Source organism: Nyctibius grandis, chromosome W (genome assembly GCF_013368605.1).
Source record: "Nyctibius grandis isolate bNycGra1 chromosome W, bNycGra1.pri, whole genome shotgun sequence".
Lineage (NCBI taxonomy): Eukaryota > Metazoa > Chordata > Aves > Nyctibiiformes > Nyctibiidae > Nyctibius > Nyctibius grandis.
Window position 1 is genome coordinate 24,772,578 of NC_090694.1, and position 21,490 is coordinate 24,794,067.

A 21,490-nucleotide genomic window follows, 5' to 3' on the forward strand; every position below is an offset into this window, starting at 1 on the left:
AGCATTTTTTAATACCTAGAATAGAGAAAGACAAAAAAATACTGTTTATCACTCAAGACATAGATGAGAATTAAAATAACCCAAATCATGAAAACTTCAATGTAAAACACCCCAGACGTACTTATATGAAGAAAATGAGCACATGATTTGAAATTGCACTGTCTGATAAAAGAGAGAAAACAAACAAGCCACTTGTTTTTTTTTCCTAAACACGTCCCCTAATAAAACACTCATTAGGTGGTGCAAATCTTGCAATGCTTGATGCTTGTTTAATTTAGGGGTAAAATAAATAAATAGCCACTCTCACATCCTCAAAAAAACCATAAAACAAATGCACAATATTGTGGTGGGTTAACCTTGGCTGTCTGCCAGATGCCCACCAAGCTGCTCTCATTCCCCCTCCTCAGCAAAACAGGGAGAAAATAAGATGGAGAAGCTCATGGGTCGAGATAAGGACAGGGAGATCCTTCAGCAATTACCATCACAGGCAAAACATACTCGACTTGGGGAAATTAATTTCATTTATTGCCAATTAATAATAGAATACAATAGCAAGAAATAAAAACAAAACTAAAAACACCTTGCCCCCCACCATCCCTTCTTCCCAGGCTCAACTTCATTCCCAATTCTTTTACCTCCTCCCTCCATGAGTGGAGAAGGGGGGGATGGGGAATGAGGGTTGCAGTCAGTTCATAACAGTTCTTCTCTGCTGCTTCTTCCTCCTAACACTGTTCCCCTGCTCCATAGAATATCTTGAGTTGAAGGGACCCATAAGACCCCATCCAGCGTGGGGTCTCCCATGGGCTGCAGTCCTTCATGAACTATTCCAGCGTGGGTCCTTTCTGCAGGGTACAGTCCATCAAGAACAGACTGCTCCAGCATGGGTCCCCCAGGGGCCACAGTTCCTGCCAGAAAGCCTGCTCCTGTGTGGGCTCTCCACAGGGTCACAGCTTCCTTCAGGGCACATCCACCTGCTCTGGCATGGGGTCCTCCATGGGCTGCAGGTGGATATCTGCTCCATTGTTAACCTTCATGGGCTGCAGGGGAACAACCTGTGTCACCATGGTCTTCACCATGGGCTGCAGGTGAATCTCTGCTCCGGCACCTGGAGCACCTCCTCCCCCTCCTTCTTCACTGACCTTGGTGTCTGCAGGGCTGTTTCGCTCACATTTTTCTCACTCCTCTCTCCCAGCTGCTGCTCTGCAGTGTTTATTTACCCTTTCTTAAATATGTTATCACAGAGGCACCATCAGCATTGCTGATGATTGGTTCAGCTTTGGCCAGTGGCAGGTCCATCTTGGAGCTGGCTCTCTCTGACATGGGGGTAGCTCCTGATCTCTTCTCACAGAAGCCACCCCTGCAGCCCCCCCTGCTACCAAAACCTTGCCACATAAACCCAATACAGGCATCCATAACATTAATGTAAGAGAATGTAAATAGTTGGGGAATTATTTGCTGGCAAGACAGCAGCTGCTTGACATGAGATGCACCGATGTGCTTGCATATAGAAGGGCCCTAACTTAATCACATGAAAGAATGGTAGGTTGTTCTCAGACCCTGCTTTCAAGTTGTGCCCCACTTCATAGGTGCTCTATGCAGATTATTCTTCCAGACAGGTTTTTTCAGGAAGTGGAATGTGAGAGAAAGAAAAAAAGAATTTTTGGTATCATTCAGTTGAGCATACCATTTCCTTTTACAATACTGTTGCAAATACTCTGATAAAATAATTAAGATTTTATCATATAGAAGAGTCAGATTTGAAACAGGTAACTATAGGCACTGTTAGGTTTGAGATAGGTAACCATAGGCACACAGGTAACCATAGGCACTGTTGAGTTTAAAATAGGTAACTTAGGTTTGAAATAGGTAACCAGAGAAACCTCACCAGGGAAATACTGGAGTTTTCTACGTTTTGTTTAAGAAACTAAGGAAACCGTCACGGACACAAGTTATGCTGCTTGGAAACCCCCTTACCTTTCCTATCCTGATTTGAATATCAGGGATAGTTTCCAGTCAGTAGAGTAGAACTAACCAATGATTGTTTTAGAATAAGAATATTGATGAAGTTATAATTAACGGAACCAATCGTTGTAAAGGTTAAATTTAAGAGCGAGCGTACTATGCATTTTTATGTAAATCAGTGTATAAAAACTGATGGATTTTAATGTCTGGTTGGACACGTATGGAGGAGCTATCCCCCGTGTCCCCAGCACTGCAATAAAGAAGTGCCTGCTTATCTGCTTTGTGTAGATGAGTTTTCTTCCCGATTGCTAACATACCCTTGTTTAGGAGCCATATGTACATACAAGAAAGATGAAGGATTAAGCACCGTATTGTCTGCTCGGTTCTGTAACATGCTTCCTATGTGTCCTGGGGAAGTCATCAGTCTCCACAGCTATAAAAACAGAGAACTATCCTCATCTGCTGTTAAAGAGGTTCTATTAGCACAGGGTTAGGAGAAATGGTTAGAAATATTACAGAAGAGATTTAAAATAATCTTTTGAATAAGCCATTAACATAGAAGGCATTGGCTAACTTTTTTTAAGACAAAGGCTGACAACAGATAGCTTCAGTAATAACTTATTAGTTGTTGCATTAAAATGCCAATGACCATGCTATATTGCCTTCTGCAGAGCTTGCAGTAGTAAGCACATTTGAAAGTAAGCTCTTACAGCGACGAAGGCCTTCTTTTGTACACATTACACATATATTTAAAGCTCCCTTTGCTTCCTACAGCCAGATGTTTCCATAGAGCATTTAAATGACATATCTACCACTTAAGATTGTTCCCCCATCCCAAATTCTAGCTGTAACAAAAGCCTAGGCAAAACAACATTCTAAGTTGTGTTTATTAGGTCTATCTTTCTGGATATGCATCTGATATAACCTGTTTTAAGCTTTGGCACTTTCAATTTACCTTCATGCTAAGTGATTAGAGCCTTACAGTTGAAATATTAAAACTCCCATGCATGCTGAGCACATCATCTTGTTACACAAAGTTCTGTAATCGTATGGACTCTTCTGTACTATTTATTCTTTCAATCCCTCAATTTCCTCTTCAGTTTTACAGCAATTTTCTCTCCCAAGTTTCTTCTGGTTTGAGAGTTATCCAGTAACTTTAAAAGAAGATTTTCATAACATCTCTCAAGACAAACACAGCAACATCAGCCCACTGTGCCTAAGCTCTTCTAAATCTCTCTGTAAATACTGCAAAGGAAGAGTGTATAAGCAGGATTCTGAGGGGATGCTTCCCACTGTTGGTTTCAATAAACTGTCCTGGTTTGCAACTGCTGATCATAGATTTCACTACACAGCTAATTTAGAAAAGGAAAATAAGCATCCGCAAGGAAGTAGAATGATTGTATTCAGCACATTCCTATGCAGCAAGTGATGGCTAAAAAACAAATATGGGGCTTTGGGTTATAGATTGCCTGCCCAGTGCACAGCCCACATACCCAATTTCTCTGCATCCCACCAGGGGTCACTAATATCACATTAGAGACATTCCTCAGTGGAGTAGGCAACTTTATTCTTCTATCAGAATAATTTAAAAGTATTTACACACTGCACAGTCACTCTTTTATACAAACATATACTTACTTGTATATTCATGAACCACATCTAAAAGGTTTAGCAAGGACTGACACATTGTGGGGTTTATACGCATGAAAATAAAATCTGCAGCTTTCTAAAAGACAGACATTCCTAGTGTCTGTGAAAATCAGTGTTTCCCCTAAGCTCAAGTTCTCGTCAGAGACCATTCACGAGCTTCAAAATATCCATGTTTGGCATTAACTTCTATTAATTAACCAAGCTCTCTTAGCTATGCTAGACTTCAAGAACAAACACATGCAAATAACATTTTCTCAAGAAATCCCACAGCAGAAACAAGAAAATGAAAACTTTTTAGAGGAAGTACTACATTTCTGAAATATTACTTATTTGAAGGGCTCACAGTTCAACACTAGTATACATATACAGACACACACACTCATGGGATCCACGGACAGAGAAAGTTAACTAATAAATGGTACCTGCCTACTAAGTATGAGCATCAGTGCAGCAATGCTAGGCTTCATCCACTAGCTTTCAGCCATGAGATCTTTCAGTTCAGCGCACCAATGAGGAAGTTCAGCCACACACAAAATAGGGAGAAACTCCAGTGCATTGTAAGAGATGGTGTAAGTACTTTTCTTCTTCTGAAGCTCATGCTATGGAATTAGAATGTCAGAATTATAAAGAAGGTTCTGTGATTCATGTCTCTGCAGCATAAATGCTATGTTTAGGAGATGCAGAATTATCCAAGATGGTTTTCTGTGCTAACAGGAAGTGCTTCATACTCTCCCTCCAAAGAAGGGAGGACCATTTGTTTAAGGGACAGAACAAGATCCCACTCTTAATGGTTTTAACTAGAGAACCCAACAAATTACCATTGTCATTACAGGAGAAGAGAGGTGCTGACCTCTACAGTAACAGGAAGGACAGAAAAATAAACAAGTTAATAAATTAACAAAATTTTGTTAAGTCAAGCAGGAGCACTGGGTATATGTACATGTATATAATGCATAATTACTCAGATAAATGCATAAATATTGAAATATATAAAAATAAAGTTCTTTCTATTCAGGGACATTATAAAACATTTCACCAACTACAAAACAAATAGATACAAAGGATACAACATCCAACATACATGAAAACAGTAACAATATATACAGTCTGGTGGGTATCCCAAGGCAAAGCATCCCTTCATATACATGGTATATACATATATACTCCTCTTTACTCAATATATTATGACAATACATATATCTAAAAACTTTGTTATAGACAACCCCCCCCCTACAATAAAACAACAAGGATCAAGCACACAAGACCAGGACTGACAAAGAATTTGCTACCCTTGCCTACACCACCACCACTTTTGTTTCTGGGAAAGATATGCCAGTGCTCTTTTCTGGGGTGCAATGCCTCCACATCCTTCAAGGCACTGTGAGCAGCAGCTGTGAAGTTGACATCACTGGTTGTGAGTAGGTCAAACACACATGAGTAAAAATAGATGTCCTTCACCAGTTATCTTCTCATGACATTTGGTGGTGGCAGTTTCCCGAGTGTACACCGACCAGGGATGAGTAACACCTGCCTGAGAGAGTAACTGCCCCATCACGGACAACGACAAGTGGCCACTATCATCAATACATTCACTTGAAGGGCAACCATTCACACACAGCTGCAGATCCTGATTCTCCTCATAGGCCGTAGCCAACTCTTGAGGCATGCAAACGGCCAGCGTTAAGTAGTGTCCAAGTTGGCATATATACACTGTGGTTCTGATGTACCTTGCATGCATTTCAACATACTTGCCACAAACTTTTTCCACAATTCGCAAGCTCTTGGTGTTCCCATCGCTTCCACTTGTTGTGCCATCCACAAAAGCTGCAGGTAAGTCATCAGTCACTGCTTGATATACTTTTTGATCTGTACAGTTTCGGTATGATTTAAAGATAATAGTTATCTGGAGGTGGGGAAGAGAAAAAAAGTTAGTGATCATGGAAAAAAAACACAACTCTCTTAATGGAAGAGTTGCCAGGATTAGCTGTGTTAGAGTACTGTAAAAGCACTGATATGTTTAGTCACAATCATCAATACAACCACCAGTGAGACGAGAGATGCATTACCAGAACAACTAGTCAAATTACTGGTTACAGCTCCTGGATACATTTGTCCTAGGAATTGGGAGATTTGATACTTCCAATCCACTGGTACTAGAGAATGTGCCCATGGAGAAACAAAACTAGACTGAAAAATACCCCAAAACATACCTTTGAAGGGTGACTTCCAACATAGAAACCAGAAGCATAAACCAATTATTTGTTCTTTTAAGATTACAACTGTCCTTTTAAACCTTTATACTTATTGAATAAGCCATGATTGATAGAAACAGTAGGTCCTCTGATCCTCTGGAAATAGTTAGGCTATTTGGCAGACTGAGTTTGAGGTGTCTAGTGACTTTTTCCAAAATAAAAAGTATAATGAAGAGTTGCATATAAATATTATAAACAGAGATGCTTCTTCCTTTCCAGTTTCAGAGGGGAGGAAATTGTAACTTATTGAAAAGGTCAAAGGGTATTTTGCACTGGAAATAGAGCTTCTAATCATCGCTTTCATCCTTGACTGACTAAATCAAGGCTTAGTCTATTATTTAAACACTCTGATATAAGATTCAGAGTACTCTAAATCACATTAGAAGATATTTTCAAACTAACATGACAATTTCCCTTAAAAACTAGTTCATAGCAACTCCACGTGTTTTAATTTCAGTTAACCAGCACACTTCTGCACAACAGCTTTTGTTTCTTGCCCCTCTGCTTTGAAATAAGAGCTAGAGGTTTAACAGCTGGATTACAGACAATCTGAGTAAAACCTTGCCCTTCTTAGTCCCACCTGAACAAGCCTGCAGTTGACAATAGAGACTGTTTTAATGAGACACAGAACTGGCTACTTGATATAACAGTTAAGTAAGGGACCTGACAAGACTTAACAGGAAGCAATAAGAGCAACCACCAGAATTCTCTCCAGAATTCCTTTCTCTGAAAAAAAGAAAATACATACAGTTTCAGAGACAAAGAGGGAGAACAGAGACCTTCACTCTAGGCAAGATCTGCAAGACTGTTGCACACTGAATGAGGGCTGAATGACTATTAAGTGAATGAAGGCCTCTATGTACCTTGCAAGGATGCTCCCAACAGGGAATCAAAGAGACCATTAAGACTTGCCAAGGTCACAGATCCATATTTAAACATTGTGGGTCAAGACATTAAGTTTGGATGTTGCATTTTCTGTCCTGTCACCCCGATCTAATCGACAGGCCAGACCAGTAAAACCAGAGATCAGATCTGCTCCTACCTCAGTCCAACACCCTAGTAGTGACAGATACTTAACACTTCACTGAAAAGGTGTCACGGTTTAAAGCTGGGCTGGCTATTAAACCTGTGGTAGATGCTCTGTTAACCCTCTCCCCCCCCCCCCACCCTAAGGGAAAGGGAAAAGGGAGAGAGACTTATGGGTTGGAAAATTAAAACAGTTTTAATAAACTATAGTAATGAAAAAGAGTATAATAAGAATAAGAGAAATAATCAAATATATACAAATATATACAAAACCAAGATGGAGAGCTTGGAAATCCTCCTCAGGCAGAGTTGCTCCCCCCAGCACAGGCAGAGGGGAAAATGCAGTAGCTCCCTCTGCCATCACACCTGCAGGCTTTTAACTGGAGAATTGGCAAAGCTGGTACCAATCAGTGGGAGACAGGAGGGCCCCTCCCTCCTGGGCCCCACCTCCAGGAGGCAGTGGGTTAGTGATAAATAGGAAAGTGAGAATGACATGTATGGGATGGAATACCTTGTTGGTCAATCTTGGGTCACCTGCCCTGTCTGCTCCTCCCTGCAGGTGCAACCCCCCTTCGGCTCTTCACTCATAAGCAGTGAGGAATTTAGCAGTGACCTCGGTTTCTCTAAGACTAATTGGCCTGGTTTGGGCCAAACCAGGACATTCCACCCCTTATTCCATACCATTCACGTCATACTCGGATCACCACTACCTTTTCATTTTCAAATATATATATACATATCACTAGTTTATGATTCATCTTTATGCAAAAAGTTCATCAAGTTCATTTGGTTCAGGATTGTGGGTTTCCATCTGGCTAACAGTCTCTCAGCAGTCTCTCTGGCTAGCAGTCTCTCTTTTGTCATGGTTCGTGCCCACGGGTTGCAGGTTAAAGATGTCAGTCTCGAGGAGGTTACTGGACGCCACTTGATGAAGCTAGCTCCAGTCTCATCACCACTGCTTCAACCTGAAAGACAGTTATGCAGTAACAACATACAGTTCAGACTTAAGTAGTCTCACCCAAGATCAGATCACCTTCAGGGACACATCGGACTTCACCATCTTGCAACATCACCCACCAAGTACATCCAGGTCCCTCAGCAAAAACAATCCCACGAATGGGTTTACCTTTGCCCGTTGCAGGAAGAATCCAGACAGTTTTTCCCAACAGATTCCTTTTATGCACCACAGGGACTTTATCCCCTTCTACTGTATGTAGAAGGTCTGACTGAGCAGGGCCAGCTCGATTGATAGATCCCCTGGTGTTAACTAACCAGGTAGCTTGTGCCAGATGCTTATCCCAGTTTTTAAAGGTTCCACCCCCCATTGCTTTCAGGGTAGTTTTTAAAAGCCCATTGTACCGTTCAATTTTCCCAGAGGCTGGTGCATGATAGGGGATATGATATACCCATTCGATGCCATGCTCTTTGGCCCAGTTATCTATGAGACTGTTTTTGAAATGAGTACCATTGTCTGACTCAATTCTCTCTGGCGTGCCATGTCGCCACAAGATTTGCTTTTCAAGGCCCAGAATAGTGTTCCGGGCAGTGGCATGGGGCACAGAGTATGTTTCCAACCATCCGGTGGTCGCCTCCACCATGGTAAGCACATAACGTTTACCCTGGCGGGTTTGAGGGAGTGTGATATAGTCAATTTGCCAGGCCTCCCCATATTTATATTTCAACCACCGCCCCCCATACCACAAAGGTTTTAACCGTTTGGCTTGCTTAATTGCGGCACATGTTTCACAATCATGGATAACCTGTGCAATAGAGTCCATGGTTAAGTCCACCCCTCGGTCACGAGCCCATCTGTATGTTGCATCTCTCCCTTGATGACCTGAAGTGTCATGAGCCCACCGAGCTAAAAATAGTTCACCTTTATGTTCCCAGTCCAAGTCTATTTGGAACACTTTAGCAGCTTGATCTGCTTGTTGGTTGTTTCGATGTTCCTCAGTTGCCCGACTTTTAGGTACGTGAGCATCTACGTGACGTACCTTCACGACTAGTTTCTCTAGCCGAGCAGCAATATCTTGCCACAATCCAGCGGCCCAAATAGGTTTACCTTTGCACTGCCAGTTGCTTCGCTTCCACTGTTTTAACCACCCCCACAAGGCATTTGCTACCATCCATGAGTCAGTATAAAGATACAGCCTTGGCCACTTTTCTCGTTCAGCAATGTCTAGAGCCAGCTGGATGGCTTTTACCTCTGTGAATTGACTTGATTCACCTTGTCCTTCTGTGGCTTCTGTGACTCGTCATATAGGACTCCATACAGCAGCTTTCCACTTCCGATGCTTTCCTACAAGACGGCAGGATCCATCGGTGAACAGGGCATACTGCTTCTCATCCTCTGGTAGTTCATTATATGGTGGGGCTTCTTCAGCACGTGTCACCTCCTTTTCTGGTGGCATTCCGAAGTCTTTGCCTTCTGGCCAGTCCATGATCACTTCTAAGATTCCTGGGCGATTAGGGTTTCCTATTCGAGCCCTCTGTGTAATTAATGCAATCCATTTACTCCATGTAGCATCAGTTTCATTGTGGATAGTGGGAACCTTACCCTTGAACATCCAGCCTAGTACTGGTAATCGAGGTGCCAGGAGAAGTTGTGCTTCAGTACCAATTACCTCTGAGGCAGCTCTAACTCCTTCATATGCTGCCAGTATCTCTTTTATAGTTGGGGTGTAATTGGCCTCGGAGCCCTTGTATCCTCAACTCCGAAATCCTAGGGGTCGACCTCAAGTCTCCCCTGGTACTTTCTGCCAGAGGCTCTATCAGTGTTCACGAGAGGGCACGGAGACACCGCACGCAGACCAATATGATCGTTAAGCAGATCTCATTTATTTACGTATCTGAGGGTACATTTATACTATTCTATTGAGGGTACATTTATACTATTCTATTTTTGTACACGCTCTGTGTACATGTCATTTCTATTATGATTGGTTAGTATGCTTTGTTCACACACCTCTATATTAGTTCTGATTGGCTTATGCTAAAAAGTTATATCTTGCAGGTGCTGCATTCTTCCTTATTTTTCAGCTTCCCCATATCTTATTTTTCTCATATCCAAGGTCCTCAACTTCCCCCATATCTTGTTGGTCTCATAGCTAAGGCCCTTGTTCTGTATTATGATTGGCTAGTTCATCACCACCCCATTACCACCCCCTGGACATGCCTGGACATAGCTCGTTCAGTACCTCGTTCCCACCATTGTCCCGTGGGAACCCCACAAGGCTCCAGGTAGGACCATTGTCCCCAGCTGCAGTGTAGAGCAGATTTTTAACATCTTGTCCCGTACAGACTGGTCCAAGGGCTACTGCATGCACAATCTCTTGTTTAATCTGTTCAAAAGCCTGTTGTTGTTCAGGGCCCCACTGAAAATCATTCTTCTTTCTGGTCACTTGATAAAGAGGGCGTACAATCTGGCTGTAATCTGGAATATGCATTCTCCAGAAACCCACAACGCCTAAGAAGGCTTGTGTTTCCTTTTTGTTAGTTGGTGCGGACATGGCTGTTATTTTGTTGATCACCTCTATTGGGATCTGGCGACGCCCATCTTGCCATTTAATCCCTAAAAACTGGATCTCCCGGGCAGGTCCCTTGACCTTGCCTCTTTTTATGGCAAAACCAGCTTGCAGAAGAATTTGGATTATTTTCTCCCCTTTGTCAAAAACTTCTGCTGCTGTATCACCCCACACAATGATGTCATCAATGTATTGCAAATGTTCTGGAGCTCCACCCTTTTCTAGTGCAGTCTGGATCAGTCCATGGCAAATAGTAAGACTGTGTTTCCACCCCTGGGGCAGTCGATTCCAAGTGTACTGGATACCTCTCCAGGTAAAAGCAAACTGTGGCCTGCACTTTGGTGCCAAGGGAATAGAGAAAAATGCATTAGCAATGTCTATGGTGGCGTACCACTTGGCTGCCTTTGACTCCAGTTCGTATTGAAGTTCTAGCATGTCTGGCACAGCAGCACTCAGAGGTGGCGTAACTTCATTTAGGCCACGATAGTCCACAGTTAATCTCCATTCTCCATCAGACTTTCGCACTGGCCATATAAGACTATTGAAGGGTGAGCGAGTCTTGCTAATCACTCCTTGATTTTCCAATTGTCTAATCAGTTTATGAATGGGGATCAGGGAGTCTCGATTGGTGCGATATTGTCGTCGGTGCACCGTGGCAGTAGCAATTGGCACCTGTTGTTCTTCGACCTTCAGCAACCCCACAACAGAAGGATCCTCTGAGAGGCCAGGCAAGGTAAACAGCTGTTGAATGTCCTCAGTCTCTACAGCTGCTATACCAAAGGCCCATCTATACCCTTTTGGATCCTTAAAATACCCTCTCAGGTAGTCTATGCCAAGGATGCATGGAGCATCAGGGCCAGTCACAATGGGGTGCTTTTTCCATTCATTTTCAGTTAGGCTCACTTTGGCCTCCAATACAGATAACACTTGAGATCCTCCTGTTACTCCTGAAATACTGATAGATTCTGCCCCTTTATGATCCGATGGCATTAGGGTGCACTGTGCACCGGTGTCTACCAAGGCTCGATACCTTTGTGGTTCTAATGTGCCAGGCCATCGAATCCACACAGTCCAATAAACTCAGTTGTCCCTCTCCTCCACCTGGCTGGAGGCAGGGCCCCCCTAATTAAGAAATGGATTCATGCTGCTCACAGGGACTGGACCTTCATTTCTCCTATTCACACTTGGGAAAAAAGGATTTGAGGCCCATCTACCCTGACTGGGGTCCTGCTCACTGGTAACTGGAGAAGCCATCCTTCTAGAAAAATTCTCTCTGGTATTTCTTTTAGCTTGCAACTCACATACTCGTGCCTGTAGGGTACTGGTAGGTTGTCCATGCCATCTGCTCATGTCCTCCCCATAACCACGCAGGGCAAACCACAGGATACCTCGTGACGTGTTCCATTTCCTTTGAGCTGGTCCTGTAGGAGGGCGTTTTCTCCTAACAGCTGCAACGCGCACCTGTGTAGGTAGAGAGTCAAGTTTATTCTCCATCATGGACAGTTTGTCTGACAGTTGTTTAAATGAGTCCTTGTTTTCCTTAGTCAGTTTTTCCACAGCTGAGATGCGTGCCTGCAGTGGGGAAGAAATACTATCTTCATACTGTCGCATACAGTTAGCCATTTCGCCCACAGTAGAACGTGCCATATCATCTTCTCCCCATACTAATATTGACAATGTATGGGTATATGTCGGTGGAGCATTCTTCACAACCTTCCGGAACATGGATCGGTTGCATTCCACTTCATCAGGATCTACAGCTTCCCGTGGGTGTCTATAAATGATCTCTTGCACAGCTAGTTGTCTAAGGTAGTTAATACCTTTTTCTATAGTGGTCCATTTGCTCAGGTGGCTCAGAACATCATCTTTATAGGGATACCTGCTCTTTACAGCTGACAAGAGTCGCCTCCAGAGACTGATAGTGTTTGACTTTCTTGCGAGCGCCTTATCAATACCACCATCTCTGGACAGGGATCCCAACTGTCTGGCTTCTCTGCCATCTAATTGCATGCTATCTGCCCCATTATCCCAGCATCAGAGCAACCAGGTAATAATAGGTTCACCGTCATAACGGCTGAAGTCTTTCCTTATATTTCTCAGGTCCTTCAGGGATAAGGAGTGGTAGGTTATCTCTACATCCGAGTCCTCCTCTTGTGATAGTTCTGCTTTAGAAGGACCTTTCTTCTGTGATGGGTCTGCTTTAAAAGGACGATTGAGGAAACCCCCACCTGTGTCAGGCCCTAACTCTGCCTGAGAAGGGCCCTCACCTGGGTCATATGATGGCTCTGCCTTAGAAGGCTCTGAGTCATCATCCTTCTCTTCACAAGCTGATTTCTTTCAGTATTTCTTCCTGGTTACAGGAGCAATTGGTACAGATTCGATAGATGCTGGGGTCTGAGTAGCTGCAGTGGCCATCTTGGGGGGTGTAGCAGCTGTGGTACAGGATGCCGAGGTTTCAGTGGGTTTAGTGGCTGTAGCAGCAGTACACACTGTAGGATCTGAGGTGGCTGCATAACACCTACAACTGTCCCTGCACCAATATTTAATCTTATCCCACATCAGAAACACATTCAGGACAACCAAAAATAAAAACATGCCACCTAGGCAGCACCATCCTAATTTCACAAAATCTAGTGGAATCCGCTTGGCAGAAAAGGAGAAGGTACTATTTCCCAAAGTAAAACTGGAAGTGTAATCATTAACACAATCAGCTAAAGGACACCTGGAGCGTGCAGATGAAGTTGCTGCTACTGATTCACCATTAAAGCTGCCCATCATTGTGTCATAGAGATAAGAGATCGGAATAGGAACTGCCCAGTTTATCACAGCATAAATCAGTATCAAACCCCATACCAAAACAATACATTTCGACCAGCGCCCACTGCTAAACTGCATGTAAACATTCATAAGAAACAAGCAATAACACAGTGCCCACGGCAGGTAAGGCATCATTGCAATACTCAACTGTGAAAGAAACTCCATAAAAAGATTAAATAACACAGCATTCAAAAATGACATCACCATCTTCACTATCTGTTTTAATTTCCAACCCCTCATAAATCTCAAAGGAAGAAATCTCATACTCTCTCAGCTGAGCTCTCCAGGTCTCCTCCCACCAGAGCCAGGATTCAACTTATCAGAGCAACCTGTTGGAGCTTCTCTCAAGCCCCACATTGGGCACCAATAAATCTGCCACGGTTTAAAGCTGGGCTGGCTATTAAACCTGTGGTAGATGCTCTCTGTTAACCCTCTCCCCCCCCCCCCCCCCCCCCCCCCCAAGGGAAAGGGAAAAGGGAGAGAGACTTATGGGTTGGAAAGTTAAAACAGTTTTAATAAACTATAATAATAAAAAAAAAGTATAATAAGAATAATAGAAATAATCAAATATATACAAATATATACAAAACCAAGATCGAGAGCTTAGAAATCCTCCTCAGGCAGAGTTACTCCCCCCCCCCCCCCAGCACAGGCAGAGGGGGAAAATGCAGTAGCTCCCCCTGCCATCACACCTGCAGGCTTTTAACTGGAGAATTGGCAAAGCTGGTACCAATCAGTGGAAGACAGGAGGGCCCCTCCCTCCTGGGCCCCACCTCCAGGAGGCAGTGGGTTAGTGATAAATAGGAAAGTGAGAATGACATGTATGGGATGGAATACCTTGTTGGTCAATCTTGGGTTACCTGCCCTGTCCGCTCTTCCCTGCAGATGCGACCCCCCTTCGGCTCTTCACTCATAAGCAGTGAGGAATTTAGCAGTGACCTTGGTTTCTCTAAGACTAATTGGCCTGGTTTGGGCCAAACCAGGACAAAAGGGAGATAAAGCAATTTTGCTGCAGAGTTTTCTCTGTTTAAATTTCCAAGGCAACCATTTACACTATGGAATGCTTTTTGCCCTTCCAAACAAGTTTACTGTGTGTTATATGTGTACACCTACGTATAGTACTTTCTCTACTTTCTTAAAGGAGGCTTATAAGAAAGATGGGGACAGACTTTTTAATAGGGCCTGTAGCAATAGGACAAGGGGTAATGGTTTTAAACTAAAAGAGGGTAGATTTAGACTAGATATAAGGAAGAAATTCTTTACAATGAGGGTGGTGAAACACTGGCACAGGTTGCCCAGAGAGGTGGTAGATGCCCCATCCCTGGAAACACTCAAGGTCAGGTTGGATAGGGCTCTGAGCAACCTGGTCTAGTTGAAGATGTCCCTGCTCATTGCAGGGGGGTTGGACTAGATGACCTTTAAAGGTCCCTTTCAACCCAAACTATTCTATGATTCTATTCTATGATTCTATAATCTGGCTGGATTGTAAAAACATCCACACAGCTGCTTACATGTCACTGTTTACATACTAGAAACTAGCTGCCCTTTCTAAACCTAGGTAAGAAAAACCCAAATACCAGAACACCTTCAGTCAAGGAAAAAGCTTTTTAAAAATATCAGTGTCTGAGCCTTGTACTCTGGGCACATACAGACCACTTAAATTATTGCAAATGAGGAAGCCTAAAGGACCAAAATAAGACTGTTGCAGAGACTTAACTCAGGGTATACTATATATACTAATCTCAGTTACATTAAGGTTACTAAAGAAAAAAAAAAAAAAACAAAAACCAAACAAAACCCACACATTCAAGCTGCACTTAAACATTTCATTTTGGTCCAAATCTTTCCATTCCTAAAGAGAGAAAGATGCCAATAACATCATCTTCACTGAGTCTGCCAAGCATAAAGATTACTTAAACCCCATCTTACTCCCCCTTTCAAAGATGGTGTTACTGAACACACAACTTCTGAAGCTGCCCAATGAAGTTTCTAAAAGACTGGGGAGGGAGAGAGTAATCAGCAATCCTGTGAGGGAGCGATGGACAGGATCGCTGAGCAAAGTGCATGGGGTGGTGTGATGGGAATGATACCAAAGACTTAAATGATTTTCCTTTCAGTGATTTTTACTTTCAGCTAAGTTTCTTCTAAGTAACTGCACTTTCTGAAACTAACTGCATGTTTTGTAGACAGTGTCTGCTTCTAGGATTGATAATGCTCGAAGTTATAGTTATCACTGAGGTACCAGTAGGAATGTTATGCAGAAAGGCTCTTGCTGTATTTATTCTTAGAGAAACCAAGGTCACTGCTAAATTCCTCACTAATTACGAGTGAAGAGCTGTAGAAGGGTCCATAAGCAAGTCTGCCTGCCAAAGATAAACAAGCCCGCGAACAATACCTTTGTTGTATCTTAAATGACTTGATTTACAACTCTGGCCTACAACTCTGGCCCAGGAAGAGATAAATCCTGCAGAGACAGAACAGTATCTTTTCCTTGGGGCCAACCTACACGTGCAACATCTTTGCAACATAAAGGCATCAACCACGCTTGTGCAGAAGCGGGGTCATACAGCGGACAGCACAACTATGGGGGATCATGACCACTAGAGACCACCAGAGACCCTTCCCCAATTTAGTATGCTTGCGCAAAGTCAGTTTTGCAATATATTAGCATATGCATAAGGTTTCCTAGAATAGATGGGCTTTTCTCAGAAATTGTATGAATATTCATTTTTTTATAATGTATATAATAAGTGTGCTTTTGTCCCTCAGTGTGCATGCTAGGAGGAGAGATTCCCCCATGCAACCAGCGCTGCAATAAACCAATGTCGGCTTTCTAAACTATCATTTGGTTTAGAGAGTTTTCTTGGTTACTATTTTTTGGTAACAGGAAGGGATCACAAAGTCAACAAAAAGGGTCACCTCCAGCACCTGCATGTAAGAAAGGAAGTGCCTACAAGGCACCATTATGGAGAAATCGCCAAAACCCTCTCTAGGAACTCAACATGTTGGGGTGCCTCTCTGAAGTGCCTATAGCATAGGGAATAAACATGATGAGTTAAGTGATCCACGTGCAGTTGCAGGGCTATGATCTTGTTGGGATCACGGAGACATGGTGGGATGGCTCCCGTGACTGGAGTGTTGCAATGCACAGATACAGGCTCTTTAGGAATGACAGTCCAGGAAGACGAGGAGGGGGAGTTGCCCTTTTATGTGAGAGAATGCATGGAGCCCTGCCTGGGGATGGATGAGGAGCCAACTGAGAGCTTATGGGTTAGGATTAGAGGACAGACAAAGGTGACATTCTAGGGTGTCTGCTATAGGCCACCCGACCAGGAAGAACAAGCGGATGAGGCCCTCTACAAACAGATAGGAACAGTCTCACATTCACAGGCCCTGGTCCTCACAGGGGAATTCAACCACTCCAATATCAGTAGGAGGGACAACACAGCAGGGCATAAGCAATCCAGGAGGTTCCTGGAGAGCATCAACGACAACTTCCTCACCCAAGTGATAGAGAAGCCAATGAGGAGAGGTGCTCTGCTGGACCTCCTACTGACCAACAAGGAGAGGTTTGTTGGGGATGTGAAGGTCAAAGGCAGCCTTGGCTGCAGTGATCATGAGATGCTAGAGTTCAGGATCCTGAGGGGAAAGAGGGAGGAGGGTAAAAAGCAAGCTCACAACCCTGGACTTGAGGAGAGCCGACTCTGGCCTCTTCAGGGATCTGCTTGGAAGAGTCCCATGGGATAAGGCCCTGGAGGGAAGAGGGGCCCAAGAAATCTGGTTAATATTTGAGGATCACCTCCTCCAAGCTCAAGAGAATTCCATCCCAATGACCAAGAAGTCAGGGAAAAGTGCCAGGAGACCTGCATGGATGAACAAGGAGAACCTGGAAAAACTCAAACACAAAAAGGAAGTATACAGAGGGTGGAAGCAAGGAGGGGTAACCTGGGAAGAATAAAGAGACATTGTCCAAGCATGCAGGGATGAAGTTAGGAATTCCACATGGAATTTAATCTGTCCAGGGATATCAAAGACAAAAAGAAGGACTTCTACAAGTACACAGAAGACAAAAGGAAGAGTAGGGAAAACATGGGCCCATTGCTCAATGAGATGAGGGACCTGGTGACACAGGACATGGAAAAGGCTGAGGTACTGAATGCCGCCTTAGCCTCAGTTTTTACTAGCAAGACCAGCCTTCAGGAATCCCAGGTCTCAAAGACCAGTTGGAAAATCTGGAGCAAGGAAGACATACCCTTGATGGAAGAGGATCAGGTCAGGGAATACTTAAGCAAACTGGACATACGTAAGCCCTTATGGGATACACCCACAAGTGCTGAGGGAGCTGTCTGATCTCATTGCGAGGCCACTCTCAATAACCTTTCAAAGATCATGACAACTGGGAGAAGTGCCCAAAGACAGGAGGGAAGCAAATGTCACCCCCATCTTCAAGAAGGGCAAGAAGGGGGGCCCAAGGAACTACAGGCCAGTCAGCCTCACCTTGATCCCTGGGAAGGTGATGGAGCAGCTAATCCTGGGAACCATTTCCAGGCACATAAAGAACAAGAAAATAATCAGTCATGCTTGACCAACTTGATAAACTTCTATGATGAAATGACTGGCCTGGTAGATGAGGGGAGAGCAGTGGATATTGTCTAACTGGACTTAAGAAAGGCCTTTGACACTCTCCCATAAGATCCTCATGGACAAACTGTTGATGTATGGGCTGGACAAGCAGACAGTGAGGTGGGTTGAAAATTGGCTGAACAGCCGGGCCCAGAGGGTGGTGATCAGCGGTGCAAAGTCTAGTTGGAGGCCAGTAACTAGCAGTGTACCCCAGGGGTTGATACTGTGTCTGATCCTGTTCAACATCTTCATTAATGATCTGGATGATGGGGCAGAGTGTACCCTCAGCAAGTTTGCAGATAACACCAAATGAGGAGGAGTGGCTGATAGGCCAGAGGGTTGTGCTGCCATCCAGAGGGACCTCAACAGGCTGGAGAAATGGGCTGACAGGAACTTCATGAACTTCATCAAGTGGAAGTTCCAAGTCCTGCACCTGGAGAGGAATAAGCCCAGACACCAATATACACGGGGGGGGGGGATGACCAGCTGGAAAGCAGCTTTACAGAAAAGGCCCTGGGGGTCTTGGTGGACATAAAACTGAACATGAGTCGACAATGTGGCCTTGCCACAAAAAAGTTTAATGGTATCCTGGGCTGCATTAGGCAAAGTATTACCCACAGGTTGAGGGAGGTGATCCTTTCCCTTTATTCAGTGCTGGTGAGGCCATACCTGGAATACTGTGTCCAGTTCTGGACTCCCCAGTACAAGAGACTGATGGCACTGCTAGAGAGAGTCCAATGAAGGGCCACTTAAGATGAAGGGACTGGAGCACCTCTCCTATGAAGAAAAGCTGAGAGAGCTGGGATGGAGAAGAAAAGGCTCTGGGGGGGGTAAATCTCATTAATGTATATAAATACCTGAAGGGAGGGTGCAAAGAGGATGGATCCAGGCTCTTTTCAGTGGTGACCAGTGACAGGATGAGGGGCAGTGGGCACAAACTAAAACACAGGAGGTTCCATTTGAACATCAGGAAAATTTTTTTTGACCATGAGGGTGACTAAGCACTGGAACAGGTTGTCCAGAGAGGTGGTGGAGTTTCCCTCCTTGGAGATATTCAAAAGCCGTCTGGACATGGTCATAGAATCATAGAATGGTTTGGGTTGGAAGGGACCTTAAAGATCATCTAGTTCGAACCCCCCTGCCATGGGCAGGGACACCTTTCCACTAGACCAGGTTGCTCAAAGCCTCATCCAATCTGGCCTTAAACACTGCCAGGGAGGGGGCATGTGGAAGACCCTCGGCCTGCAAACAGCTGTGCTTTACTTGGGGAGCATAAGATTTGCTTGGGAACACTGCATTGAGAATAGTTTTTGCTTGCTTCTAAGATAAAGGAGCCGAGACCAGTTCACAGGGCTTTTTGAGGCATGAAAGAAGTAAACGTGTTGAAGGTCATTTCTGAACACAGAGCTGAAAACAGGGAATGGTTGTTGATGTTTTGAGCCCAGTACACTGTGGCTCTTCCCAGAATGGGTGATGAGTGCTTAGCATGTGAATGTTGATGTTATCTTGAACTGCCTAGTCTGGCTCCTGCATTGTAGCAGTTAAATAGGGTAGTAGAATAACAATAAAGGAGCCTTAGGCCTTTCGTCTTCAGGCCCTTGCATCCTGGATCTCAGAGTCCGTGCCTTCCTTGCCGCCCACCGCAAATGGCGCCCGAACAAGGCTGAAGATTAACGAAGCGGCGGCGACTCTGATCGAACGATTGTCAGGGGCTAGCGCGTGCCAGGACCGGAGAGTCCCCAGGATCGGAGAATCCTCAGGACCGGAGAGCGAGTCCCCAGGACCGGAGAGTCCCCAGGATCAGTGAGTTCCGCGATTGCAATAAACATGGGACAGGCTAGTTCCCAAGAGCATAAGCTCTACACTGAGGTATTACAGCGTATATTACGCGAACAGGGCTATAAGGTCCATTTAGCGAAATTGGTGCAGTTATTAGTATGGATCAAAGACAACTGTACCTGGTTCCCTGTATCAGGGACTTACGATGCAAAGATTTGGGCGAAAGTGGGAGTAGAAATATAAAAACGGAACACGTTGCAGTCTGATATTCTAAAGGATTTAGAAGCAACGTGGAGGGTTGTTTTTACAGCACTCTCTGCACTCCAGCCTGCAGAGGAGTATTTGCAATCTCAGGCATCCACTCCTATTAACACCTTGGTGGATGTGAAGGAGCAACAGGAGCCTGTATATGAAACAGTCTCCGGAGAATCAGACGATCCTTACGATATTGATTGCACAGATTCAGACATACAGTCCAATTTATACCCACCATTAACATCAGTAAAAGAAACGGCTGCGGCCATCCCTTCAGAACGGGGGTCTCGCAGCCGGCAGCAGCAGCGGCAGCAGCTACGGCCAGAGCACAGTTAACACCAACAGCTCCTCCGTATCCTGCGTCTGCCGAGCCACCTCTTGGCTTTGCTGAAAAGGTATCAGAATCTCATGTAACAAAATACAAAACGCTGGCAGAAAAATGAAGAGAGGAAGCTACTCGTAAAGGAGATTTTGCCATGCTGACAGCGATGCCGGTAATCTATCGCCCAAATCATTCTCCTGAGTATCACTACCTTAGTTATGAAATGATTAAGGAATACGGGCTGCGGTGAGAGACTATGGTTTGCACAGTAACTATACTTCAAATTTAGTAACAGTCATTGGGGAATCCTATACTATGACTCCACATGATTGGAAGTCACTTTTTATGAATGATTTTAACACCTGCACAATATTCAGTGTGGCTGGCAGAGTACCAGGAGGCTGCTTCTGCAGACACTTTGGAAAATAGGCAAGAATATTTGGGAATTAATCAGTATGCGACACCAGAGGTACAGGCACGGCTACCTCGGCAGCGTTTACAACAGATCTCTGCATTGGCTTTAAAGTGCCTGAAACGCGTTCTGGAGGCAGGGAAATGCCAGCCCTCTTTTGCGGCAGTCAGGCAAGGAGCTCAAGAACCCTATGTTACATTTATTGATCGTTTAACAAACAGCATTGAGCAGGCAGATTGATGATGAAAATGCAGTAGAAACGCTGTTATTACAATTGGCTTATGAAAATGCAAATGCAGATTGTCAAAAAATTTTGGCCCCTCTAAGAAACTCTTACAGAAGTATAGCAGAATTTATTAAAGCCTGTCAGAACATGGGTTCTGAAGAGCATAGGGCTACTTTACTTGCAAGTGCCTTGGCTCAGTAACTCATTGTGGGACGAGCAGAAATGAAATGTTTTGAGTGTAATCAAATGGGGCATATGAGAAAGAACTGCCCAAAGCTGACAGTAAAGAAAAAAGATGAGCAGAAAGGATCAAACAGACCCAGAACACCCAGAGGATTATGTCCTAAGTGTGAAAAGGGCTATCATTGGAGCAATCAGTGTCGATCAAGGTTTGATAAGGATGGAAACCCCATGCAGGGAAACTGGAGGAGGGGCGTGAGGCCTGGTGCCCCCCAATACAACAGGGTCTGTTGTACACATGCTCAGTCCAAGAATCCGATAAACGGACAGTCTCAGAACTCATTGCCAGCACAGCCGGCAGCGCCGGGTTGGATCTGGCCTCAGCCACTGATACAGAATGGAATGATAAAAGGACTAAGATCATAGATACCAATGTATATGGGCCTCTCCCTTCTGGACTGG

The 21,490-nt window shown here is 44.2% G+C and overlaps 1 protein-coding gene across 1 annotated transcript in view; it reads right to left on the reverse strand.

Moving 5' to 3' along the window:
- Positions 1–4,842: 4,842 nt before the first annotated feature.
- LOC137675745 (repulsive guidance molecule B-like) overlaps positions 4,843–21,490 on the reverse strand; it is an 84,338-nt gene continuing 67,690 nt past the window's right edge. The window contains 2 exon segments of the mRNA XM_068421944.1: positions 4,843–5,073; positions 5,075–5,515. Of these exon segments, the coding sequence (XP_068278045.1) occupies positions 4,843–5,073; positions 5,075–5,515 (672 nt within the window).